Source organism: Pseudochaenichthys georgianus, chromosome 9 (assembly GCF_902827115.2).
Source record: "Pseudochaenichthys georgianus chromosome 9, fPseGeo1.2, whole genome shotgun sequence".
NCBI lineage: Eukaryota > Metazoa > Chordata > Actinopteri > Perciformes > Channichthyidae > Pseudochaenichthys > Pseudochaenichthys georgianus.
The window spans coordinates 22,698,530-22,725,890 of NC_047511.1; the positions used below are offsets into that span (position 1 = coordinate 22,698,530).

At 40.6% G+C, this 27,361-nt stretch overlaps 1 protein-coding gene across 2 annotated transcripts; it reads left to right on the plus strand.

The window, feature by feature from the left end:
- Positions 1-877: 877 nt before the first annotated feature.
- On the plus strand, positions 878-26,514 carry nsd3 (nuclear receptor binding SET domain protein 3). 2 transcript variants are annotated; one of them, XM_034090872.1, is made up of 25 exons: positions 878-1,252; positions 3,449-4,314; positions 5,078-5,332; positions 5,455-5,617; positions 5,703-5,857; positions 6,564-7,262; positions 7,329-7,503; positions 7,595-7,695; positions 8,065-8,110; positions 8,213-8,343; positions 9,332-9,457; positions 9,539-9,665; positions 9,746-9,946; positions 11,206-11,385; positions 12,505-12,651; positions 14,768-14,924; positions 15,820-16,022; positions 16,133-16,245; positions 16,334-16,480; positions 16,607-16,729; positions 19,708-19,824; positions 19,919-20,060; positions 20,742-20,848; positions 20,933-21,137; positions 21,900-26,514. In XM_034090872.1, the coding sequence occupies exons 2-25, from the start codon at positions 3,493-3,495 to the stop codon at positions 22,163-22,165; spliced, it is 4,908 nt and encodes a 1,635-aa protein (XP_033946763.1). In that variant the 5' UTR covers positions 878-1,252; positions 3,449-3,492; the 3' UTR covers positions 22,166-26,514. The 2 variants fall into 2 exon arrangements, with proteins under 2 accessions (XP_033946763.1, XP_033946764.1); XM_034090873.1 differs by having other exon boundaries at positions 12,628-12,651.
- Positions 26,515-27,361: the final 847 nt, after the last annotated feature.

A 27,361-nucleotide genomic window follows, 5' to 3' on the forward strand; every position in this document is an offset into this window, starting at 1 on the left:
TGCTTGCATTGGATCAGAAAAGCTAAGATACTGTCTTTATTTGTATGGATATTGCAATTCACTCTTTTGCTGCCGTAGTTAAAAAGCAGTTTGAGCAGACTTTGTTTAAAAATGTTTTATGCATCAGTCCCCTCTCTTTAATGAAGTTGTTTGTCTTCTTTGACCATGAACTGTTAAACTAAATAGTTAAATATTGTGTCGTAGCTGCTCTGTATATAATAAAGTAAATACACTTTGTCATAAACAAAAGTATAACAAATAAAGATAAACGGTTGTATTTTTGTCAATAATGCTAGTGCTTTATTAGCTAATAATAATAGATACATTTTTAAAGTGGTATATTTTTGTTTTATTAAAAGCCTGAAAGATTATCCAAAAATCTATGTGTTGCCCACAAATGAAGACTGTGGATCAACAAATGTGGAACCAGGAATACGAGTCAGAGTGAGACGTCTTTAATGTGGCCCTCCTCTCAGCTGCTGATCAGGCGAGGAGGCGTATAAAAGCCAATCAGAGACGCTGGTGCAAACGTAACCATAGCATCTGCATCGCGTTGTGTGATCAGGGTGCAATAAAATAATCACAACTATTATTGGTGCACTTCTGTTTGACACCTTTTATTCTTAAATAATATGACACTATTGAAAATAAAACGTTCAAACAGTTTATTTTTTTATTATGTTTACATTGTTTTCCTCCCGACATGACACATGAAATCCCTGTTTAATATCAGTGTAGGTGTGACAAGTATGACACATTTAACATATTTTTCCTTTGAAAGTAGCTGCCATCACAAGTGAACTACACATCCCGGAGTGCTCCTCGTAACCCCTCCGGTCCGTGAGATTTTGGCGCTGAGCTGCAGAAGAGACCGACCACCAGGCCTGGACTAAAAAATAAAAGCAGTGTGATTTTGTTAAACCAAAGGAAGAGGGAGCTAGAGATGATAATTAATATCATAACATTTAGAAGAAGACTGCACAGTGGAGGGGGAGAGAATTAAACATATCTATGTGAAGCAGTGTCTCTACTAAATGCTCCTACATGAGGAAGAAGAGCCAGGCTTTGGGATTGGGCAGCGACCAGATAGCGTAACAACCCCTCCTCCTCTCTGTAGAGAATTGCGTTAAAACGAAAAGGAAAAGGCCTGCGCTTTATCTAATTTACAGGCTTTTTTCCCTTTTACTCCATATATATTAAACGAGGACCCGTTGCTGGCTGGTGTATGTGTTTAGAATGGGACTCGCTGAAGGTATTGAAATTTCTTTTTAAATTATATTATTCTCCTGCATCCCTCGACTAGGCATCACAATCTATGCTGCTCATTTGCTCTCTTCTTTAGCGACATGTTTGCCATATTGTGGTTGTCCCCCCCCACACTCTCTTGCAATGATTTTGAGGGTCGCAGCTATATTATTTTCAGGCACATTTATCTCCAAACCGACAGTTATGGAGGTATAATCACGCCAGACAATATGATTTAAAGGGGCAAAGGCAGCCATATTGGCAATGGAGCGTTAGCCTAGCCACCATTAGCTTCTCCTTTCATCTTCTTCCATGTGTTTAGAACATTAACGGATAACAAATAACGAATGGGGACGGTTAGTCGTGTGTGCACAATGACAACCGGTCGTGTCCCCCGGTTTCGTGTTTCTCTTCTCTCGGTTAAAATGGTCCACATCTTTTTGTTAACACAATCCCTTAGCTTTTGATGGCAGGTAGCTTCAGGCTAACATCGCAGAAAGCTATAAGATCATTCAGTGAAACATGTTTTGTCTGCGCAGTCGTTTTGAAGCAGGTATGTTTACCACATCACACATGAACCCTAAAATAATAACACAAGTTGTTATAGACAGTTAGTGACTGTTAGTTGACTCCTTTTTATGGGTGTTTACATCACCGTTATCTACCTTTGCCACCGCTGGGCTGAGTGGTCACACATTAAAGCACAATCAGTGGATTAATTCATTCAGTCTGCAAGCTCCAACCGTTTTTAACCTGATTACAAAAGCCATAATATGTTAAGAGTGTCCAGTGTAAGATATTGAAGCAGGCACTGGTAGCTGCTCTTTGTTTTGTTTGGGATAGCAGGCCACCATGTATTTGTGTTGATTAAATAAAAACACTCATAAAGGTTAATTAAATAGCTTGGAACAGATTCACTTCACAGGTGATTGGTTATTGGCTATAGAAGAGGAACATGTCTTTATCGTTAATACGAGCTGCTTGAAATTTGTTTTTTATTTTGTTGATGGCCTAAGTTTAACATGATTGATTGTGATTCTCAGATGAGGGATTTGTCCACTTTTTAGAAAGAGATTACATTCACCTTCGTATATTCGGCTCTGATAGTTTCAGTTCTTCTGTACATTTTCCAGGAAGATGTGGCACTGTATACAGGCTTGTTTGCCTAGTTTTGTTCTTACCTTGGAATATATTACGGAGTATTATTAAATATGTGAAAAAAAATAGTTGGAGCTCTGAAATGGTAAAACTTTCAAAATTCCCCAGTCCCCTGGAAGGCAATTATTTGCCACACATGCATATTTGGTCGTAAATAAGCACCATGTCATAGTGTTACATTATTTGTCAACTGAATTCTTTGGAAAAGTTTGCCTCCTATCAGATTATGTAACAGTTTAGATTCAGATAGGAAATATTAATAATGTCACGCAGCAAAGGTCCTTGGCTGGAAATAAACCGGGGATGTTGCATGTATTTGTTGTGCACACACATTTTTTAAATGCCTGCAGTTTCATCTTATATCAAGGCCCTGTCTTATTTTTATATTCTCCCTTTTTTATCTGACCATACTATGCCAAAATGACACATTCTGAAATACATTTATGTCTAATTTAAGTGCCTAAAACCCACTGACCCATAGCAAATCAGGGTCAGCCGGAGGATCCCTGTCCATACAGAGTGCAGAGAGCAGATTTGATGTAGTAATGTCAAGCTGGTGCTTAATGTTATACATTAGGGCTTAGGGAAATCCTTTGAAAGTTTATCAAAATGAAAGGAAAATTAAAACCTTGTAAGTTAATAAAAATAGGGTTCTTGATTTTATAAATATTGTGCAATAATAGAAATGTAAGTTGCTTAGCTCTTCAATTAGTAAAATAGTTTCTCTTGCTATCTCTCACCTTGCACATTATATTGGTTTGATGTGTTACAGAAGGCAAGAGAGCACACAGTCTGCCGTCGCTGTAACACACCAGCAGCCTCTCTTTTTAATTGTTGCGTGTGAGCTTCTGTTCAGCCTGCTAGTTCTCATTATAAAAACTCTCAGTGTCACAAACGGTAACCTTGATCAGTGTCTCAAACGATGCCTTGCTGGGTTCTTGAAAGTAATGGTGTGGGAACCCTGTAGTAAACGGTAATGATTTAATGATAGTCTACCTTTATCCGTTTTGCTTCACACCTGTGTCTGATTTCTATCTGTCAACAGGTCCAGTCAAAGAAAAAGACAGTTAAGGATGCAGGAGCCCAACAATGGATTTCTCCTTCTCTTTCATGCAAGGGATCATGGGAAATACAATTCAGCAACCCCCTCAGCTCATTGACTCCGCCAACATCAGACAGGAAGGCACCTGCGACACCGGCAGTGATCCAGGCGAGGATGGTGGTCCCTCCTACGATGCTGCCCTGGATGCAGAGTTCTCCTACCCACCGTCCGCCTCGGAGGACATGTCGCAGGTCTCCAACGGCTACCCCCCCGGTCTGGGCATGTACGAGCCGCAGTCCAAGTTCTCCATGTACTCGCAGTTCCCCAACGGCTCGGCTAACGGCTACGGGGCCATACGGAGCTACGCAGACCACGGTCTCCTGCCGGGGGAGGGGACGGTCCTGAGAGGCCCAGGTCTTCAGGAGCGACCTTTGTCTCCTGTGTCCCCCCCTCTGCCCACACATCACCCACACCTCCATCACCACCACCACCACCACCATACCCCTCATCTCCAGCACCACGCACACCTCTTTCACTCGAACCCGCCTCTTTTACAGAACCACCCCCACCCACAGAGTCCCCCGCCACCCCCTCTGCCCTCCCAGCACCACATGCCCCATACGCCTCACATCATGACCCACACTCTCCCACCTCCTCCCCCATTAATCCTGCCTTCCTCCAGTCCGCCCCCCTCCCTTGTGGACAGTACCCCTTCTTCTCAGCCCTCCCTCACCCTGTCCAACACTCCTGGGGGCGTGCTGAAGAAGTCCAGCTCTCCAGAGATCAAGCTGAAGATCATTAAGACGTATCAGAATGGGAAAGAGCTGTTTGAGTCTGCGCTGTGTGGAGACCTGCTGCAAGAACTGCAGGTAATGTGTGCACCTCACAGCTCGAATCATCAAAGGTCTCACAACTGACCGCGATCAACATCATGAGCAAAAGCATGACATTTAGAGCATAAACCCTCAAATAAGTAGTACATTAATAAAACCATTGGAGAGAATAACCTCTGCTATCCTACTGCGGCGCCTATTGAGCATTTTTGCATTTTATGTTTTGTAGTATATATAATAACCCTGTTCATAGATAACTACTTACATGATACGTTAATTTATCAATCTGAAATTGCAATAACATTCCCAAACCTTGGACAGGTGGAACCAAAAGTTGAATTTACCTACAATTTGTGCTAAAAGTACCTAGTATTTAAATTATTTAACAAATACTTTGTCATCTTCTCAAGTCCGAGGTAAATATTAAAATGGCTCTCTTTGTCAAAATAGTTATTTACTAAAATATATTAAGCTTACTCTTGTACAATAAAATGCACACATTTTAGAGGCTGGCACCAGCTTCATAGATTATTTTTTTCAGCTCATTCAAACAACAGCAACCACAGAAGAATAATTTCACATAATAAATACAATTATAATCTGGCCCAATGAAATTCAAATGGAATTGTTACAGTGTGTGTTTTTTGGATTACTTTGAATTCTCTTAAGAACTGGACATCTGAGGTGGTTTTGATTTCAGAAGACAGATGGATCCAGCTTTGAGTTACCGTTTATGTAGAAAAACAAAAATGTACTTGATTTCTTACTACTGTTTTTGTTTCTTCTATCTTCCCTTCAGAATGAGTCTCAGAAGAGCGAGGCCACTCAGATGCAGCGCAGACATGAGAGGAAGAAGGAGAAGAGGAAAAAGAGTGCGCGGCTGCAGCTGCAGGTCCAGGATCAGGAACAGAACCTGGAACAGAGCCAAGCACAGTCAGGTACCACAGAGCAGACGGAGGACATCCACATGGAGCCCCCGCCCGCAGAAACACCCCCAGCCCAGACACAGAAGCCTCAGAAGACCGTCATCAAAACTGAACCAAAGATGCCCAAGGCAAGAGCATGACTGCTTGCTCTCCACAGCAGTTTGAATGCTTTGAACACCAATTACTGTAGATTGTAGAATATTTTAGACATTTTAAAGCACATCACTGACTTGTTCATGTTTCTCTTTAGGTTCCGAAGGTCCATCATCCATCAGTGATCCAAGAGACGGGCTTCTGCAAGGAGTTTGTGATCGGAGATCTGGTGTGGTCCAAGGTGGGCACCTACCCTTGGTGGCCCTGCATGATCTCCTCTGACCCGCAGATGAAGGTCCACACCCGTATCAACACCAGAGGTACAGACTGCTTTTTCTTTCACAAGTGTTTGAATGCGTGAGGACAAAAGCCACAACCTGTTTCCCTCGCTCTGTTTGTGTGCAGGTCACAGAGAGTATCACGTCCAGTTCTTTGGCAGTGTCGCTGAGCGAGCATGGATCCACGAGAAGAGGATAGTCCTGTACCAGGGGAAGAAACAGTATGAAGACCTTCAGGCTGACACTCTGCGAAAAGCCACAAATCCTGTAGAGAAACACAAAGTATGTACAAATGATGTTGGATTAATCCCTTATAAAAACTCCATACTTTTTCAGAGGCTATGTAGGCATTGAAATCATCAAACTATGGTCTTTTTAAAAATTGACATTAAGCGAGTCAAGTGTCCTTGGATAAAAGTATATATAACATGTATAACACCATTTATTTTTAACACACAAAAAAAATGTTTTGTATATAAATGTATCATAAAAATAACTAGCAGCTCTTTATCATTTTTGTATTGCAGTCACAGAAAACCCTATTTACTGTATAATTGAATTTAATAATTGACTTTTATTTATATTACACCATCAAAATTATTATAATTAATATATTCATCGAACAGCAATTTTGTTGTACAACAATTTGAAGATCCCTTTTCCGAACCACCATTTCCATTCACTGTGAGGCATTCCTATGAGTCGCCGCCACCACTTGCATATTTATATCATAAGCTTCATTAAATGAAGCAATTCAATTCATCACATTTAATAAAAAAGTGCCAAGTAAATAGAATTTTAACACATAAATTATTCAAGCATATTTGGTTGAGGAGAATATTGTTAATAATGTCCATCATGTGTAAATTAAAAGAATAAAACGCATCCAGAAATGCAAACACATAATGTAAAATATAGGTTTCTGTCCCAGATGTGAAAAAATAGTAGTTTTAACAATGTTGTTTCTTCTTGATGTTTCCTTCTCCAGCTTCTGAAGCCCATCCCTCAGCGGGAGCGTTCTCAGTGGGAGGTGGGTGTGGGCCATGCCGAGGACGCCCTCCTGATGTCGCGGCAGGAGCGAACTGACAACTACACCTTCATCTATGTTGACCCAGACCCTCATGAAGGCACGTCCAGCAGGAAACCCACCTACAGAGCTGAGAAACGAAACCGGCGCTCCAGCGGTTCAATCAGTAAGAAGGAAGAGGGAGCGGTAAAGTCACCAGAAAGAGAGCAGCCGACACGACGGCTGCTGCCACGCAGACAGTGTAGTGTTTCCAACACAGAAGACCACACAAAATCCCCGGCCTCAAATGAGGAGAAGAACCAGAGGGACGACCAGCGTAAGAGCAGCTCCCCGAAACAGAACGATGAGCGGCAGGAGTCGCCGCCACCAGTGAGGGCCTGGAAAACAGCCGCTGCCAGGAAGCTGCTGCCTCTCTCCATCACCATGAAGAGGCTGAACGTGGAGATCACAAAGTGCGATTGGCCTCTCCTGCAGAAAAAAGCAGCTCCATCTCCCAAAAAAGAGCAAGTCGTCGTCGTTGAAGAAGAAGAAGAAGAGGAGGAGGAGGAAGAAGAAGAAGAAGAAGAAGAAGAGGAGGAGGAAGAAGAAGAAGAAGAAGAGAAGGAGGAGATAGTGGAGGGAGAGGCCCGGCAGCCTGACCTGGGTTACTGCTCACCGGAGGTTGGTGTTTGTCATGCATCCTGAGGTGTCCTGTAAGCAAATTAATCATTTTGATGGATTCAACAGGACAGCAGAGCTAAACCTGAGCCCAGTCCGGAGGAGGAGGAAGAAGGGGACGAAGGGGAGGAGGAGGAGGAGGAGGAGGAGGAGGAGAGGAGAGAATCCCCCGCCAGTCGGAGGAGTGAGGAGGGAGGAACGCAGCAGACCTCCTCTCCTGGATCACACCACAGCAGTCCACATGGTGGGTAAAACACAGACCTGCAGTGTGTGTGTTTTCTTGCAGTTTGTAAAGTCAGTAACAGATACAGCTCAATACCTTCATGTGTTTTCAGGTTCTCAGGAGCGGAAGCTGCAGCGGCGGTCGGTCAGAAGCAGGTCCGAGTCAGAGAGATCCAACGATCCCGTCCCCAAGAAGAAAACCAAAAAAGAGCAGGTAAAGGTTCTCTGCAGATTACCTAGTGTTCAGACTAAAAACAGCTCTTCATTATAAAAACACAAGGGGATGTGGCTAATAGTTATGGTATATTTTTCATAAGCAATACATTTTATTATGTCAATGCTCATTTCTGTTTTGAATAAAATGATCTGAATGTACATTCACAGATATATATTAAACAGATTATATCGAAGATATAGGGTTTTGAGATTGAAACACTATTAAATATTTAAAATCGGAACATGACTCCGATAAGTCAAACTGATTTATACCTTTTTTTAAAGAATTTATTTTTTATATAAAATAATTTGTTTTTTTACAATACTTTTGAGTCAGCACCACACTAACCTGCACTTCATGTCTCAGGCTGAGATGGCTCCTGAGACGACACTGAGGACAGGTTCACAGAAAGGTAAGGAATCCTTTCTTCATGCTTCCTGTATAACCCCTGTGGTTGGAACTCTTTTTACTTTATAAAACCTTTTTTTATTGCTCATCTTTATGAATTCCTTAGGAGCCAGTGAGATCTCAGACGCCTGCAAACCTCTGAAAAAACGAAGCAGAGCGTCGACAGATGTGGAGATGACTTCTTCTCAGTACAGAGACACCTCTGACTCTGACTCCAGAGGCCTCAACGACCCACAGGTAGGCCTAGAAATCAAGAAGACAATACTGTCTTTCTCTTGATAATTTGTGCATTTTCATCAATGTAACTTTTTTATAGTCATCATCACAACTAAGCAGAGCCGGCGCCGTGGGAGGGCCAGGCATTTATTTTTTTAATTATAAATAAACTCTGAACTTTAATGCTACGATGTATGTGATGTCAGATAGTAAAATAAGAGAATAAATGAAAAACAGGTATGAAATACTATGACAGTAAAACAAGAATACAGTTTAAAAGGGTGATTTGTAAAATATCCATAAAGAAATAGTAAATCTGTTAACATTTCTGTTTCATATGAGTGTTGAGAGATGTATCCATAGATCTCTTTATTTTGCTCTCAAAGTGCACCAGATTGATGCTTTTAACTTCAATATTAAAACAAAAAATCTTCACGGGGGAGCTTGCCCCCGGACCCCCCTAGAGGAGGTTAGGTCCACCCCCAACTTAAAAAAAATAGCACTTTACCCCTGCTTACATCTATATGCCGTGAGCTGATTATTGAGCCTTCATTGTAACAGTCGCGGGTACATTGTGTATATGCGTGGGGATTGTTGCAGTAGAACATTCCACTGTAGCGCCCGCTACATTAATGGGAAACCCTACATGTTTGAGAGCACCCTCTATGAAACGTCAAGCTACCCCACAGCACCCCCCAAAAGAAAATCTCTGACGCCGCCATTGGCCGTGGCACATGACGGTTTTGTGTGCCCTTCCATGAAAATCCTATGCCCTCTCTGTATATTTGTTCTGGCGCCGGGTCTGCAACTAAGACCCTTGATCTGTCGTGAATGCTTTTTCAAATGAAAAAATTGCACACAAAAATTGGTGTTCCCCGCTGTTAAAATGTGAATATTTTCTGGTTTACTTGTATAATCAAAATATTTTTGGGGTTCTGTACTATAGGTAGGAAAAAGGGCTGTTAAAAACATTGGCATGGCCTCTGATTGCTGTTTTCTCACCTTTCAGGGTTTATTTGGGAAAAGTCTTGACAGTCCAGCAGCAGCAGATGCAGACGCCTCAGACACTCAGTCTGTGGACTCCGGCTTGTCCCGCCAGGACAGCAGCACCGGCAAGAGAGACACCGTCTGCCAGGTCAGCACATCACTCATCTGGTGTTCTCTCTAAAATCCTACAGGTGTTCAGTTATAGAACTTTTTCCGTGTGTGTGTGTAGATCTGCGAGGTGTACGGAGAGGGTTTGGTGGTGTGTGAAGGGGACTGTGGCCGACAGTTTCACCTGGACTGTCTCGGTCTGACGTCCCTACCTGAAGGCAGGTTCACCTGCTTGGAATGCAGAAATGGTGAGCGAACAGAATAATATTCACTGTGTCAGATCTGCTGTGTTTTGCTCCGTGCTAACACCCTCTCACTCTTTTTCTAGGTAATCATTCTTGTTTTAGCTGTAAAGCGGCGGGCCAGGAGGTGACGCGCTGCTCCGTGTCTGGCTGTGGTTGCTATTACCACGAGGATTGTGTGCGTAAACTCCCGGGCTCCACCATCAGAAGGGAAGGGGGCTTCTGCTGCCCTCAGCACAGCTGCTCTACCTGCTGCTTGGAGAGAGACCTGCAGCGGGCGAGTAAAGGTAAACAATGTCTGATTTCCTGTTTGAGTCTGCAGTGGAGTGTGAAGAAAAGGACTAACAAAACAACATTTCCCATTACACGTTAGGCCACTTAGCTGATGTTTTTTTAATAAAAGCAATAGGTAAAAAGCAAAAATAATGAGTGCAATGGTCAAGGCTTTACTTCCCTTTATATGTGAGGGAGAAGTGCAAAATAAATAAATTGTGAAAGAGATGATTTTGAGAAAGACGGGACATAAAAGGGCTACTAAATCCTGCACTGCATATCCTGCAGAATATTTTGTGACAGTCCTGCTACAAACATCCGGTAAACATAAATTGCTCCATTTAGTTTGAGGCGAGAGGCACTAAGTGATGCACTTTGTTTGCAACAGAGTTCCGGTATATTGTGGCTTCAAACAACCCTAAAATGGGGACATGCCAAAATGTTACTAGAGAAATGTGTCACACTCATCAACTAAATGCTTTTCCTTTGGCACGAGGCAGCGTTGATGTTGTTATACTGACTGGACTATTACTTGGACTAACTACCTACGGATAATATACATGCGTATTTGCATTGTGATAAAGATAAACTAACTTGTAATTCAATCATTCAGAATATATCTAACCAAACTGTTTGGCCTTGTGACCCCTTATAAAATATATATGTTTATGTGTTGCCCCTTGTCCCATTTTAGATGTGAGTTACACCAAAGAGGTTAATGCAAGTGTTTAGGCCTACAAACTTGTCAAATATTTCACACAAAAATACTTGAGGTAAAAGAGTCCAATGATAAATATTTATTTGTGAATCTAGTGTTATCTTCTGTTCGGCCCCATTTGTCATCTCCCACCCCTTATAGATTTATCTTGTGACCTTTAGGACCCCTCGATAGGGAACCATTGTCCAAAATATCACAAGTGTGAATGTTCAATGTTGAACCATGTTATTCATTTTTAATGTAGAATGGAGCAAGGAGATAAAAAAACTATATTTAAACCACTTGAGTGTTGAATGTCTTGGGCAACAAAAAAGTATAACCTTTTCTTCTGGATTTCTTAGATAACAGCTTGAAAAATGAAGAATCAGTCCTCCATTATTAAAACTCTGCAGTGATGGGATTGAATCTCTTCACAGATCTGTGCGTGCTGCACAGTTTCACAGCTACGTGACTCATGTGACGCAGTGACGGGTTCAAAATAACTTTCCACTTGTCGTGTGCAGACTCAGTGACAAGAAGCTGAACAAATGTCCCCGTCCTCTGCCTCCTTTCCAGGTCGTCTGATGCGCTGTATCCGCTGTCCGGTGGCCTATCACACGGGAGACGGCTGCGTGGCGGCAGGCAGCGTCGCCCTCACCCATCACATCATGATCTGCAGCAGCCACGGCAGCGCCAAGAAGAACGGCCTCCTCTCGTCCCCTATCAACGTGGGCTGGTGCTTCCTGTGTGCCAGAGGTAAGCTCTCACTACCTCACACACTAACGGTGTTCCTCTCCTAGCAGTGGCCCTGACGAAGCTAACAAATGTTGAAGTTCTGAAATCGATAGTTTTTAGGTGTGGTTTGATGATGTACTTATGCATAGTGAGTGTATTACCTACACCTATGACCAGTTTCTGGAAGCAGACAGAATTCACGACACAAAAGGTAATCACCGTTCTGCTTTGAAAGCGGGCTGCAGCAAAACATATTTTAGACATTTATAGAAAGGCGTTCAAATAACTAAAGCCGTTATCTATTCCCTCTTTCAAGCCACCAGACACCATTTACAAAAACCTTTTTTTTACCTCACAGAAAAACAAAAATGTAAAATCTACCATTGTGTTAATAGGTTAGATTGTTCGTGTTACACCAAAGTCACCGATAACACAAACAAACTAACGGATCGAGGTAGAACAGCAACTCCTGTGGCCTTTAAGGTCAAATGACTGTTTACGTCAAGGGAGTCTGGTGTCTTCGGAGAGAGAATAACTTGGGGTCAGCGGACTGTCATCTACTGTAGACTGACTATACATAAGTACATCATGAACCCAACTTCAACAACATCTAAACGATCCTTTTCACCACTCTCTTCTTGCTTGCACTTCACATTGGAGCAACAACAGGACCTAATCAACCTTAATGTTGTTTTTTAACCTTTTTGAAGGAATATCACCTTATTTTCTTATAAAAATCAGATCTATCTTTTTAATATGACATGTTGGCATAGTTCTTTATGAACAACAGAGTAATGAAATGTAACATTTGTTTTCCATCACAATACTAATACTATGAATGATCCAGGCTTCACACTGCACTCAATTGAAAGCTGTCCCTTTAGTCCTTGATGGTGATGAGGATTTACATTTTTTTTTAAATGACTTTCGACCAAATTAGAGGTGATGTTTTGCCTGTCGGACAATACGTTGAGTGCACTGTTTGGCCTCTTTGTGTCAGGACAGACTTTGTTTTACTTGTTTCTTCTGTGTGTGCGTGTGTGTGACTGTGAGTGTTTGTTCTTTCTCTTTTTGTGAATTTTGGGTAATTTGGAGTTTGACTGCGGCTCACCCCCGTCTCTTCCTGTGTGTCTTGTGTAGGGCTGTTAGTGCAAGACCTTACTGACACCATATTAAGTTCATATGCCTATAAGTCCCACTACCTTCTGACTGAGTCAAATCGTGCTGAGTTGAAATTACCTATGATTCCCTCTCCTTCGTCAGCTACCAAAAAGAATGTTGGGAAAGGTAACTGAACAGTTTTTCTCTTCCTCCTTTTCCCCCTGGTCTGTGTTTGTGTTGTGCCTGCTCCCCTTTGTGTACGCATCATTCATTTCAAAGCCTTGAGGTGCCAAGAGAATTAACTGGTAAATATGCAGTTAATTGAATGCAGTGGCGCAAAGTAACCTCAGCCAAGTTCCCTAACACATTAACAGATAACAGTAGGCATCATGCAAGAACACTTTTATATTCCTCCTCAAAACCTCTCATTTCAGGATACACCAAAATAGGAACTGTTAATGTCATTAGTTATTTTTATAATGTTATTAACACCTGAGTGTTAATTCAACTCAACTCACCAAAATCTCTACGTTCCTTTCATTGATTTTGTGAATCATGTGAAAACTCATTAAATGTATGCGATCTTGCAAAGGAAGTTTGTGTATTCTAGGCCTCATGATTTCGCCCCCTTAAAAACCACATTAATAGAGAGATGTGTTTAAAAATACATTATATATATTTAAATAAAATAATATCTATATATGTATTTTTCTTATTCATTTCTCCAAGAGGGATTATTTCAATTTCCATGAAATTATGGGAAATAGAACAGTATTGGTATGCAGATATATACATTTTCTTTTTTATTACTACTACTACTAAATTGAACATAATTGTAATATCGTAAAATATAAATAGACCATTTTATTTATTCACCAATAGATATATTTAGTTGATTTCAAAGTCATATTAAAACTCCACGTTCATTTAGATTAAGAATATGTTATTGTTATCATGATTTTAAAGGTCGGATAAGTCATTATTTCCTCTTGGGGAGAAAGATTGACTATCAGGGCATGACTTTACAACACACTGTGAATTTCGTTCGTACACTAGAAAGAAACCTGTGAATGCAATAAGTTCTCTAACATGACTTGAACGTGCCGCTGAAGAACAAATCTGTTCCGTATATGTGGTTCTTGCACGAGGCCCATTGTGAGATTTGTTTATGCTTTGCATTAACAGTCAATCTGGGTTTATATATCTCTTCAATTAACAAGATAAATCAAAAGTCCTTTTATGTCTTCAATGAGGACAATGTCTCTGCTGGGAATATATGATTGGCTGTCAAACCTCCAGTACTTAAACTACACGAATGAAGGATGCTGGAAGCTCTGGATTAGCTCAGTTAGCTCTGCCTGCGGTTGGTGAGCTTCTCGCTGCTGGGGGCGCACTGCTTCTCTGCTTCAGCACTCTGGGCTTGTTTTTGATTTGAAAGCCTCACATCTTTCTATGCTGACTGCAATAAGTTTTATTTTTGACTGAAATATTCAGATGAAATGAAATGTTGCTCACCTCATTTCCTTAAGCTTTGACCGGCCTTGGATGGAATATTATCTCAATCGGGACTAGATTTGATGTAAATTATTAAAGATGAGTGCAATAGTTAAATGACCACCTTTTTTAAAAGTTGTGAAAATATAATATATTAAAAAAACATGATTCCATGCAGGCTGGTCTGTGCAGGATGTGATGTGTGTCATGGGGAAAGTTTGCTTTACTGGCAGGACTGCATGCCTGCTTTTTGCCAATAATTCTGTTGTTTGAGTTTAACCCTGATTCATGTTAACTTGCTGGCTGATTTGACTCCTGTGCTGATGCATGTATTTCCCATAGACTGCTCTTGGTACAGTACTCTGAATCTGATTTCCAGACATGTTGTAATTGTTGCAATGAAAGGTGTAACGGACTGAGACTCCTTGCAGGGTTCAGTCTTTAGGAGCACAGCTCTCTTAGGAGCCTCCACTCAAGCAGGCTCCTAAAACCTGGCCTTGTTTTCAGAAAATCACCCAGATGCTAAGATTGTAGCTTTAAGTAAAACACTTTTCCCTACAAGGACACTATTTTAACACTAGATGTTGGAGAACCATTACCCTTTCAGCTTCTATACTTTTAGTAGGCCTGTCTGCAAATTAGATTCAGAGTTTGTCCAGGTTTAAAGGTGCATCACCTAATCATACACTCCTCCTCTCTTTGCATACCCATTTCCCACAATGCATGCATATACACACACATACACTCAAAACACACATTTACACACACACATTCACACACATACACGTTTACATCCATACAAATGTAGGAGGCAAGTTGCTGTGCTGCGACACATGCCCGGCTTCCTTCCACCCGGAGTGTCTGGAGATGGAGACGCCGGAGGGGGCGTGGTCCTGCAGTGATTGCAGGGCGGGGAAGAAGCCTCACTACAAACAGATTGTCTGGGTCAAACTGGGCAACTACAGGTACGCAGGAGCACTGGGGACGGACTGCTGAGGGTGGTGAAACTGTCCGTTTATGGTACAGTGAAATGTTAAGGATAAGTTGGTGAAATGCTATATTTTACTTGTAATCAAATGAAAGTACAAAATAACAATCACAGATTTTTTCTTTAGTAGCAACAAATGTGCTTTGGTGTGAGAACCATGAACAGTATAGGGACAGATTAGCTAGTTACAGTATTTAAAAATATGTACAACAATATGTAACATCCATTCAGGGTATACACATAACAATTATATATTTTATATAGTATAGAACGTATGGTATTATGAATCATTGCTTTATTTAAAAAAACAAAAACGTTTTAATATCAGTATTGCCTTCACATTATTTTGGTTTTATTTATTTGCTATTGTTTTTTTAAACATTCATTTTCTTTATATTTATTATCAATTACTATCTCTGTGTATAGAATATCTACCCAAATACACTTAATCAAAAATAACGTACTAATTGGTGATTCATGTAGTTGATGTTATAGATGAAAGGAAAAAAAAAGGAAATACTGTGGTGGTGTTTTCCTGTCGCACACTACATGTTCAGCTCTGCTCAATAGTTAGATTATTCTCTGCTGGCATGGTATTACATCACAATGTGGTAATGGGACACAAATCATGCATGTGCCAAAAAACACATTTTTACCAGCCACAAGTGTAGATCTTATAGGTCAGAGATCTGTGACTTTGCAGTAGCTAGTGAAAGTTTTTTGTTTTTGTAAGTTCTTAATTTTCATTAGGTTTTTTAAAAGTGTAATGCTTACGTCAGGCTATAATAACTTTTAGATGGGCTTGTATGATTAGTTTTTTTTACCACACTTAGACACCAGTCTTACTTTTCACTGCCTCATTTTCCTTGCAGGTGGTGGCCCGCGGAGATTTGCAACCCTCGCCTGGTGCCATCAAACATTCAGAGCCTGCGTCACGATGTTGGAGACTTCCCCGTCTTCTTCTTTGGCTCCCACGACTACTACTGGATCAACCAGGGCCGCGTCTTCCCCTACGTGGAGAATGACAAGAACTTTGTCACGGGTCAGATCAACATCAACAAAACCTTCAAGAAAGGTAATTTCTTCATCAGTGTTTTTGTTCTTTATGACAAATCAGTTGTGAGTGCATATTTCTAAAGATGCAGGGAGGATGAGTCGCTTAGATGTTGTCGCTGTGTGTTTTAGCTCTGGAAGAAGCTGCCCGGCGGTTCCAGGAGCTAAAGGCCCAGAGGGAGAGCAAGGAGGCTCTAGAGCAGGAACGCAACTCTCGCAAACCTCCCCCCTACAAACTCATCAAGGTATCCCACTTTGAAGAAAAACTAAAAAAGTTATTTTGAATGAATCTTCAGTGTCGTAACTGATTCTACCGTTGATTTCTTGCATCAGTCCAACAAACCAGTGGGGAAAGTGCAGGTGCACGTAGCTGATTTGTCAGAAATCCAACGATGCAACTGCAGACAGACAGACGAGCATCCGTGCAGCCTCCACTCTCAGTGTCTCAACCGCATGCTGCAGTACGAGTGTCATCCACAGGTCTGTGTGCATACTCGTTTTACAGTTTTTGAACAATATAACCAGCCATGACTAATTGCACCTCAACTTCTTACCTTTTCTTCATGTTGTTGTTGTTGTTGTTGTTGTTGTTGTTGTTGTTGCCAGGTGTGTCCTGCAGGTGAGAGCTGTGAGAACCAGTGTTTCTCCAAGCGGCTGTACGCAGAGACGGAGGTGATACAGACGGACGGCCGCGGCTGGGGCCTCAGCACCAACCAGGCTCTCAGGAAGGTCGGTGTTGAGCTCAATCATTTCACCAAAAACAGAATCAACATGTCCTTTAACAGCTTGACTATCAAGCTCTGAGGCCTGTACTACGAAGCCGGATTTTCGCTTAGCCGGCTAACTTCAGGGAAAACTTTGGGTTTCCGGTCCTACGACGCTGGTTCTCTTCTTATCGGGCTTGTTCTCCATGGTAACTTATGCTGAGCGGCTAGCCTGCTCCGGAGCAGGTTAGGTTGCAGGCTAAGAGATCAAGTCAGTGAAAGCACCGCCTGCTGACCAATCAGAGGTCAGTGTGCGGAGTTTAAAGTGATCAAGTCATATTACAGGAGAAAGGAAATACAGAAAAAATGCCGTTGCAGGAAAGATGGCCGGCAAAAATCAACTGACTGTGTGAACGTGAACATTAATAGAATATCACCTCCATCTTCAGAGCAATCTGACTATTATAACATTTGCGTTAAGAAAGCTTACTTAAATATCTGGCACAACAAAAGTAACCGGATCAAAGTAACATTACGTACAGTCCGGGACACTGTGAGTGCAGACGTCGATGTGTCCCAGTATCATTCATATCACATACTATCACATCTGTATCATATATTTCCTTATATGAGTCAGCTGAGCCGTATCTGGCCGTGCAACACTCACAGTGTCACATACTGTATGTAGAAGTATTATTTTACACATTAAGTTGACGAAACACTCGAGTCAAATGTAATTAAAGTCAGATCCACTCGTGTCTTGGACGGGGCAGTGATGTCATAAACCTGTTAATGTACGCATTCAAACACTTTTTCTTTTACCAGCTGTATTCACCTTGCAGGTGCAGCTATGTGGCTGTGATCCTGGATAAAGTGTTTAAGTCATGGATGTTTAAAGTGTAACTTCTTCATATTTGTCTAATATTATAGTTTACTTTTCATTCAGGAAGTATGACGCTGAGCTGTCAGTACGCTTCTCCATGTTTGTGATTGGTCAAATGTTGCTAGCCCCGCCCCTTTCATGTGAACGCGCACTCAGCCGGACTGAGAAACCCTGGCTTGAGTTACCGAGTTGATAATCAGCGTCGTAGGACCGCTTAGCGCAGCGTTACTCAAAGTGTGGGCAGAGATGTGATAGGTGGGTCGCGAAAAAAAAAAAAATTATTTAAAAAAAAATTTACATTTTTTTTCACATTTATTTATTATTTATACACTGGTGGAATATCAAAACAACGGACCGCCCGGGGTGCAAAACGTATCAATGAAAAGCGACCCTCTACCACACAAAACAACACCTGTAGATAACCCAATTTGTGTTCTTTGAAATTGAAAAGGATATTGCATTGTGTTTGTTACTTTCGTTGCAGTTGTATGTCTTAAGTGTAATTTGGCATGCTTTTATTTTGAAGGCAAGTTTACGCTGTTGACAGTTGTTGTTTCTATGGAAACAAGAAACGTTTCACAGCGGGCAGAACTTGTCATAAAGTCCGCGATAATAAAGCCCACCCATTTAGAGGGAAGATATGATTGGTCAATTGTACTGTCATTTGACATTACTCTCGTTCAGTTACTATAGCTCGCCCTCTGTGAATTCATAGCTGGACATCCAATCAGCTCCTGTCTTCACAGACTCGCAGAGAGGAGCTTCTTTCATTTAACCCTTCACATTCAAACAGAAACTGAATATGCAGATTCAAAGGATTTATTTCTTTGGAAATGTTATTTTAAATAGAATTTAATCAAGTTATTTTTGGTAAAACTATTGACAAATATTACTAAAAACATATTTAAAAAAAATATATAAAGAAAAATATAATTTGTTTTAATGTTTTTAAATATTATTTTGTAGAATATCTTAGGCCCTCAGAGACAGGCTCGCCACTGGTAAAAATCTATCATACACACGTGTGAAACGCTCTCACAGACACACACAACAGCGTTGCAGTCGGGAAGAAAAGCAATGTGGAGCGAGAGAGCAAGAGAGAGAGCACACCTTTTATCTATTTAATAAAGTTGTACAAAATAAAGTAAGAAATCATTCCAATGTGTACTATAGGACAGTAAAACGTTTAAAAGGGGAGTGATTAGTCAAATATGCATAAATAAAAAGAAAGAATGCTAACTAGGTAACATAAGATAAGAATAAACAATTTTAAATGATTTGTTGTGATCATATTCTAAAGATGTTTGGATTATTGAAAAGTATACAGCTCCCTTTCATCTGAGTGTTGAGAGCTGTATCCATAAATTCATGTTGGGCTCAAAGTAGGGCTGCTCGATTATGGCAAAAATCATAATCTTGATTATTTGGGTCAATAATTGATATCACGATTATTAAAAACGATTAACCATTTACTTTGAAAAACATCAATTTATTGAAGAAAATAATTTGAAAAGTATGTTTTTAACAGTTGATTACCCTGAACTTTAAGTATAATTCAACTGAAAAACCTAAGTTTGAGAACCACTGGCTTAGCGAGAGCGCGTTTGTTTTGGGTTAGGTAAGCCAGCTAACTCAAACATATCGAGTGTATGTTGAACTGGATTCGTAGTACAGGCCTCTAGTCTCAACCATTTTCCTATCATGTATTCAGATAAACAAAACAAACATTTAAGTCATTGTATTTTGAAATCGAGTTAAACTATCTGTTCCTTCTCGTGAAGTGAAAGACATTTATTTTGTTTCTTTCCGTTAACTGTCGACCTAAGTATTTTTTTGTATGTTTTTATGTTTCTTATTTTCCTACGATACTGTTATGATTGGCTGTGAATAAGAAATATGAAGGACAGACCATCTATTTCTATGTATTCATTTCTTTTGAGAAAGGGGCAGGTAATATAAGATGATTTTCTTCTCCCTGCTCCTTTTCGGGTATGGTGTGTTTATAGAGACATGTTTTGTAAATAATTGTTATACATTGAATTGTGCATACCATGAACGGAACAAATACAATGAAATGAAATAAGGGTATCTGTATAAAATATGACTGTTGTTTCCTCCAGGGTGACTTTGTGATGGAGTATGTAGGAGAGGTGATTGACTCAGAGGAGTGCCAGCAGCGAATCAAACGCGCCCATGAAAATCACGTGGCCGACTTTTACATGCTCACCCTTACCAAGGTAACATCAATGACACTGATCAACATTGTTCAGATGATAGACCTTCAGAAGCATTTCTAAACCCCCTGTCTTTATGTTCAATCTGTCCTTGTAGGACCGTGTGATCGATGCCGGCCCGAAAGGGAACCCGGCTCGGTTTATGAACCACAGCTGCAGTCCAAACTGTGAGACACAGAAGTGGACGGTAAACGGAGATGTTCGCATAGGACTCTTCACCCTCTGTGACATCGAGGCCCGTAGGTTCCCATAGAAACACACATATATTCTGTTACATTCAAACTAATCGAAAAACCTTTTTCAACTTCTTTTTGGTTAAGCTTTAGTTTTCAGAGTGTGTTTGCTATGTTTAGTATTTCAGTAGTTTAGTTTGTTTTTGTTAGGGACAGGTATATGTCTCACAAGTACATGGCTACATATATATTAAGAACATGGCTTCAAGAAGTTTGTAGAAATGGCCTTATAGTTTAAATGGTTTGATTTGGGTAACAACTACCACACTCAGTACAACTCAGTAAACTCCCCTAGTTAATCATGATCACTATCAGACCTCTGTGTTTTATCTGAAATATCTAAATCATGTTTGCACCAGGAAAAGCGCTATATAATTTTTTTTATTATTTTGTATTATTATGTTCTTATAATTTAGTTCTACAAGACAAATTGCTTGTGAAAAACAAAAGGGATTAATTGGGAAGCAATTGAATATCAAGTCAAATTCAAAGTTATAAGGCTTTTTTTTTTTTTAAGTCTCCTTGTTTTGGTATACAGCTTAAAAACCTAAACTGAAATTAATTTATGTAAAAAAGTGGTTTCCGGTTAGTTTTTTCTTGAATAATGGGGTTATTTAGTTTCTACAGTGTGTGTATGTGATCCTGACGATCCATCTGTTGTGAATCTTGTCTCTGGTGCTCCTGCAGAAACAGAGCTGACGTTCAACTACAACCTGCACTGTGTGGGCAACAGGAGGTCGTCCTGTCACTGCGGCTCAGAAAACTGCTCGGGGTTCCTCGGGGTGCAGCCAACGGTGAGTGCAGTGACCTCTCGTCAGGAATCCAGCTCTTCCTGTGTTTGATATCATTTAATAATGTATCTATAATGTTTCTTCCAGAGTGCTGTGGTGATGGAGAAAGAGGAGAAGGCCAGGAATGCCAAGCTGAAGCCGAAGAAGCGGAGGCTGCGTCCGGATAGCAAACACTGCCACGAATACTTCTGCTTCTGCTGCGGAGAGGGAGGCGAGCTGGTGATGTGTGACAGGAAGGAGTGTCCCAAAGCATACCATCTGCACTGTCTCAACCTCAACAAGCCTCCTTACGGTAATGACACAATTACCTTTTGTGTGTGTTGAACATTCAAATGTGTATGCGCACAATGTTAAAGTCTTGCAGATTTTTTTCCTGGTTATTTCTACCGAATTCAGTCAGTTCCCTCCCCCTGTTCTTGCGATGCCTTTTTGTAAGTCACTAGCAAGAATCCTTCTATCTAAAGGCCTGAAGAGGTAAATGTAAACAGTCATTTACTATTAAGAATGTGGTACAAATCTGTCATTTATTTTTCTCACCACCCCAGAGGTTTCTGAGAGACCTTTTGTAGACAGACCAGGTTGGTAAAGACGGACTTGTCAGATTAGTTCATCCAAATGACAAAATAACATTTCATCAGCTTTTAGTACCCAATAAAAAAGTTGACGGCGAGCTCTGTCGAGGAATATTTTTTAAGAGCTTTTTCTTTTTTAATTGAGTGTAACTTTTTTAACGGTTTGACCACCACAACACAATTCCTTTTACCTTCATTAGAATTATAGAAAAAAAGTGAATGAAACCCATGAAGCCCTTTTTTTAGAGAGAGCTGGCACATAATTAAAAATAAACTACAAACACAGCATGACCTTGTCCTCAGTTACAATTCTGTTTTCCTTGTTCCTACATCTACTTCTGTGTCTCAAAGCTCTGCATTTTATCAATCCCCCACTCCAAATGCAAAACCAAAGTTGTGCCTTTGCTTCTTGAGCCCTCATTTATTTGGGGGGCATCTACCGACAGGTTTGTCCTCATAATGATCTCCATGTGTGTCTGCAGGACGTTGGGAATGTCCGTGGCACGACTGCAGTGTGTGCGGCGCCCTGGCATCGTCTCTGTGTGACTTCTGCCCTCGCTCGTTCTGCCGGGAGCACGAGGAGGGGGCGCTCACCTCCTCCTCCCTCGAAGGCCGTCCCTGTTGCTCCAGTCACAACCCCGCCAGTCCCCTGGGCTCCAACTCCAGCCTGACCCTGCCCCGCCGCTCCGCCCTGAGCCCCGTCAGCGTCAAGGAGGAGCCGGAGGAGGGCGAGCCGGCTTCAGAGTGACACCTCAGCCCCCTCAATACCTCATCCCCCTGAAAAGTGCGCTCCTGGGCTCTGATCCCCCTCTGTCCCGAAGCAGTGACCAAAGGGATACAGTAATTTTTTTTTACCAGTGCGATGGGTGGGTCGATGAACAGCTCCATGCCGTCAGTGGCAGGCAGTGCGATTGGAGAGGGCCAGACCATCATGATGCGCCCTTTCCCCTCCTCTCTAGCCAGAAAACACCTCTCACACTCTCTACAGCTCGCCTCCGCCCATCAGAGGGCCACCACCTCATTACGTTTCCTTTTTATTGTTACAGCTGTTGAAATAGAAAATGTTATCACATCGTCAAATACGGCACTTTGCAGAACCTCGAAGAGCTCTGTGGAGGGAGGGGTGGAGAGAGGAGGGGTAGGGAGGAGAAGCTGCTCCTTGTTCACCTACTGTAAGCCGTGATCGGCGTCTCACACAAACCTCCCCCACAGCCGATCATCACTCCAGACGTCATCGTATTAATCTCTTCTTCTTCTTCCTGGAGGAAAAAAAAGAGGGAAATGACAGATTTTGTGCAATTCTTTTCAAATACACTACATTCCAACCTTCCTTAGACATGGTTTTAATATACTAATGGATATAGATGAATATAATTATATACAGTATCTATGTTTGTTAATGTTTACAGACAGATTCTCTCACTTCATCTCGGTGAGTGGTTGTATTATGTTTGTTTGTTTAGGTGTTAAACATTACGCAGACCTCCTTGTGAAAATAGTCCTATTAAGGTGAAATATAATGGTATATAGTGTAATGGTATGACATTACAGAAGTACTTGTGATTTTCATATTGCCAGTATCACTCGCCATTGTGTACATAATTGGCTCATAATATTGTAAAGTACATAAAGATCAGGAGGGACGGAGCCTCGCCTCTCTGGTTGTTCCTGGAAGAAGGAAACGCTTTTTTAAAACAACAAGACAGATCCCTTTTATTTTGTTTTTTCGATAAAGTTCGGTCCCCTCATTTCCTCCGAGCAGTTACTGTTATTTGTATTGTAGATGGAGGGGCTCAGCTTGTGATCACTGGTGCTGCCTAAGTATTGTTATCAGCCTTAAGCTTGATTCTGGCTGTAGAAAGTGCTGTCCAGAGTGCAGTCCATTTCAGTAACGTCGTGTACTGTGACCGCTTCGATGCTGTTTTTTTTTTTTTTCGTTTCTGTTTTTTATTTTGCCAAACTTTTCTGAAAAAGCACTTTTACACAGCTTGTCGCTACACAATTTAGCTAGGTCATACATATACAGAAATGTATATCAAAAGAACATAAGACAAGTGTTTCAAAATGGATACCTCTTCTTCTTGTAGTAACGTCGGAATTAAAACTGTGTTGTAACTTTTTTTCCTCTCGGTCAGAAACCTTGTGAGTTGCTGGAAAGAGTTTTTTGAAGTTTTTGAGCAGAGTGGCCTAAATGATGCTGCTTTCTTTTGGCACAAGTAGGAAAGACTGCCAGCCCGGCTTTGGACAGAAATCGACGGTGTCCGTGAGAGGCACTTTTACATTTTCCACCTGGAAAACATCCTAAAGGCTGGCTGTTATCTAGAGACGTAATGGTATGACAACAGTCCGGTCCAGTACGATGTACAAATACAAACTTCTGTACAGTGTTTCTAAATCTCTCATCTGTCAAATCAAAATGTTTTGTATTTATTGCACCACATTTTATACCAGTTTCATTTTCAATCACCAGTGCAGTACTTTGTCTCGCTCTCGACCACGGTGTAAGTGAAATAGACTATTTAAAAAAAACATGGGGAGTTTTACATTATATATCTGTGTTTGATCATTGCATATGTTCTCTGTTATTTTACATTTGGTGTAATGATTCCACACTTTTGGTAACAGCCGCTGCTCATCGCCCTGTACTCACTGTAATTAGTGTTAAAAGCAGTGTGAAGCAGTTAAATATAGGAATGTCAAGTTTCAGTTCAGTTTGTGTGTTCTTGAAAGCCTGGACTTAAGGAACGGTAAACTTGATCGCAGCCTTTTGCTTGTGATTCTGTTTGTTGTATGTTCTGCCCTTAATACTCTTTATTTTCTCTTAAGCCTCCCGACGAGCCACAGGGAGAAACTGTGCTAATTTATCTAAAACATTTCAGTTCATTCAGGGTCTTCTCGAGTGCAGGGAGTTTATTCACTCAGTCTCCAGTTTATTTGGCACACGGAGGTTAAAATAATAGTCTTACACAACTGTCAATGCAATAAATCTACCTTCATGCACATTATAATGTTTAGTTTGTGTTAAAAGCCAGTTTATAAAGGTGTTGATTAAACTGAATGATCCTTTTGGAAGATGTCGTTTGTGCTAATGTTGAATGTTTAGTTTTACTCACTGGTTTGTAATAGGTATTCTACTCTCATTTATACAAACCTAAAGGAAACACAAAAGGAAATGACACTTCTCTGTATAATGCAATACGATTTAACAGCATCATTCAAAAATTATCCCATTATCTATTCAACATCTCGTAAAAGGTTTTTAACAACAACGGAACATTATAACCTTTATGAAGCTGGGGTTTATTGCATTGACCGTTGTATTCGACTGCATTAGTTTTATCTCTGTATGCCTAATCGTGTGAGTGCCAATTGTGAGGAAAAAAGACGAAGGAAAGGGTGAATGCAGAACAATGAGACAATTATAAACATGATTTATGCTAGAAATATGATATTTCATAAGATTTGTTTTTCTGCATATTTAATTCTACACAGTGAAGGTCAAACACTTAAGTACCATTTAGCAAAACACATGTTTGAGTTTAGAAGGACTTTACTATGCTACATTTATGCAAATAATTAATTACACATAGGCACTTATCTTGGGGAAAAAACACATTAAAAAAAGCTCAGACTTCCTTCCTGCATCTTCAATGCCTTTAAATGACAATGTGTTACATTTATATTCAAATTCTCTCCCTCTTCTGCATTCAACCGTTGCTTTTCTTTTGTCTTCCTGTTATTATTGACCCTTTTTAGGAAGCCTTTTTTTTGTCAATTTCTGAGAAAGAGATTAAACTTGCTTATTACTTGCTGGTCCTAAATGTGAGAGGGATGTATTTTTGTTTAGTTGTCAGTCAAAGGAAATGGTCCAAATGTTCAGTATCAGGTTGGTGCATCATTAGGCTCACTTAATTTAATAACTCAAACCGGTCTGTGTGTCTAAACTTGAATATCCTTTTTATTTATTGATGCATTTTATTTTTCTGTTTTATATTCAGAACGCAGGCATCCTTGACTTTTGTGTTTGTGTCTTCAGAGAAAATGTCTGACTGATAAATTGTGATTATATAACTGGTCTTAAAGCCCTTTTTATTTTCAAAGTGACAGTTCAGCTGATGGCATGCTTCAAACATCAGACACTGGTTTAATCCACTTCAGTTGGAACATCTTTAAATGCCTGATTTGAATAGCTAATGTTTTGTTTTTCTGTTCCTTTATTTGTTTTTTACCATGTTGCACAGCGCAACAGCCTTTCTTTGTTTGCACCTGCAGATCGCACGATCATAATTACTTTGTGCCAGTTTGTCTCTTCTGCCCTCTGAGCTGACGCAGCAGTGTTACCGTTGCTCCACTTAAGTGTCCCAGCGCGCATAGTTTCATTCACTTAAAATAATCTCTGAAGTTTTGTTGGTTTATCGTCATAGTAGTGCCCACATTCGTTTTTTAAAGAGATAGCATGTTTGTCTGATTTAGGTGGCCCCTTAATACGCCTAAAAGGATTTTTCTAAGTGTCCAGGATTGATATTATTTGTTTTATACACTTACATTTAAGATGCCCCCACTTGTATGTCAAAGGCTATGTTTCAGTTCACTGTGGCGTCTTTTGTTTTTTTGTGCAATGTTGCCGACTTTCTCTTTTAATTGACATGCTGTCGAAGGAGAAAATAGTGTTTGAATAAATAATAAAATCACTTTCATAAGCACTCATCTCTTTTTTACTTGTAACATTACTTACGGTAACTCTAACTGGGGTCATATCTATCTCTCTTGGTGTTGCTTCAATACAAATGTGGATGAACACAAAATACCATGTTGATTACTGTTCGACCTGTGTTACTGCATACTGCATATTGTTGAAGAACTTGTAAATAGTTTGCATTGAACTTGCATAGAATCATGTTACTGTGGCGTGCTCTTTTTGCCTGTACAATTCTGCTTCTAAATGTGTGTGACTGTTGAGACGACACTCTTTTTGTACATGATTGTCTTTTTATTTGAGAATATTGATTCTGTCCTTTTTCATTCTAAAGTTGAGTTTGAAGAGTTCAGACATGCCTGAAGTTTGACTTTAATAAAGCTGTACTCTGTCTCAGTGAACACTCACTTTATGGGATTTATTTCAACTACTTTAAAACAGCCTGTCCTCCTACAAAAAACGACCATATAGGTCGATTGTTCAGCAGCTAAATACGACCCAGAGACACGTTTTAAAGTGTAGCGCCTCTAGTGGTCGTGTAAGAAACAACATGCTCCTGTCGATTGCAAACGCTCCGGAGGGTCGTTTATTCACAAATAACCCTCTCTGGAAAATCCTAAATTGTGGAATAGTTTGGCCATTAAAATGCTTTTTTATTAGATTTCTAGCGAGAAGTGTATATTGTACTTTTATAATCCACGTCCAGTGGATGTGTAGGATCTACAGTTTGATAGATATACGAAGATGATTTGAGGTCTCGCCAGGAGAACGTGTACTGTATATGGGGCAACTTCCATGTAAAGTTAGCGTGGGTGAAAACAGTATTTCCGGTCTCGAAGTTTTCATAATAAAACCGGAAGTATTCCCCACACTGTCAAATGATTACGCAGTGATATCTCCATTACTCATCCACTAAAAAACATCAGTTTATCCTTGTTAATTACACAATATTGATTGGTTTAAATTGTGTACAATGCTTTTGTGTTTTTAACCTTCGATTCGGAGAAACAAATAGTTTTTTCGGAGTTTAGACACGACAGTTTCCGAAGACACTACACTACCCAGAATCCCCAGCTATCGTTTGGGACTACAACATCCGCCTTGCTTTACAAACCCCGTGATTAGCCCTCAAGCTCTGTGATTGGATATTGGAGTGGCAGTGTGACAACAAGGTTACGCTGAGCGTCAAAGCTCTTTGAAATGGAATGGAACCACGCCAGACTATCCATAACTGGACTTGGACGGGTC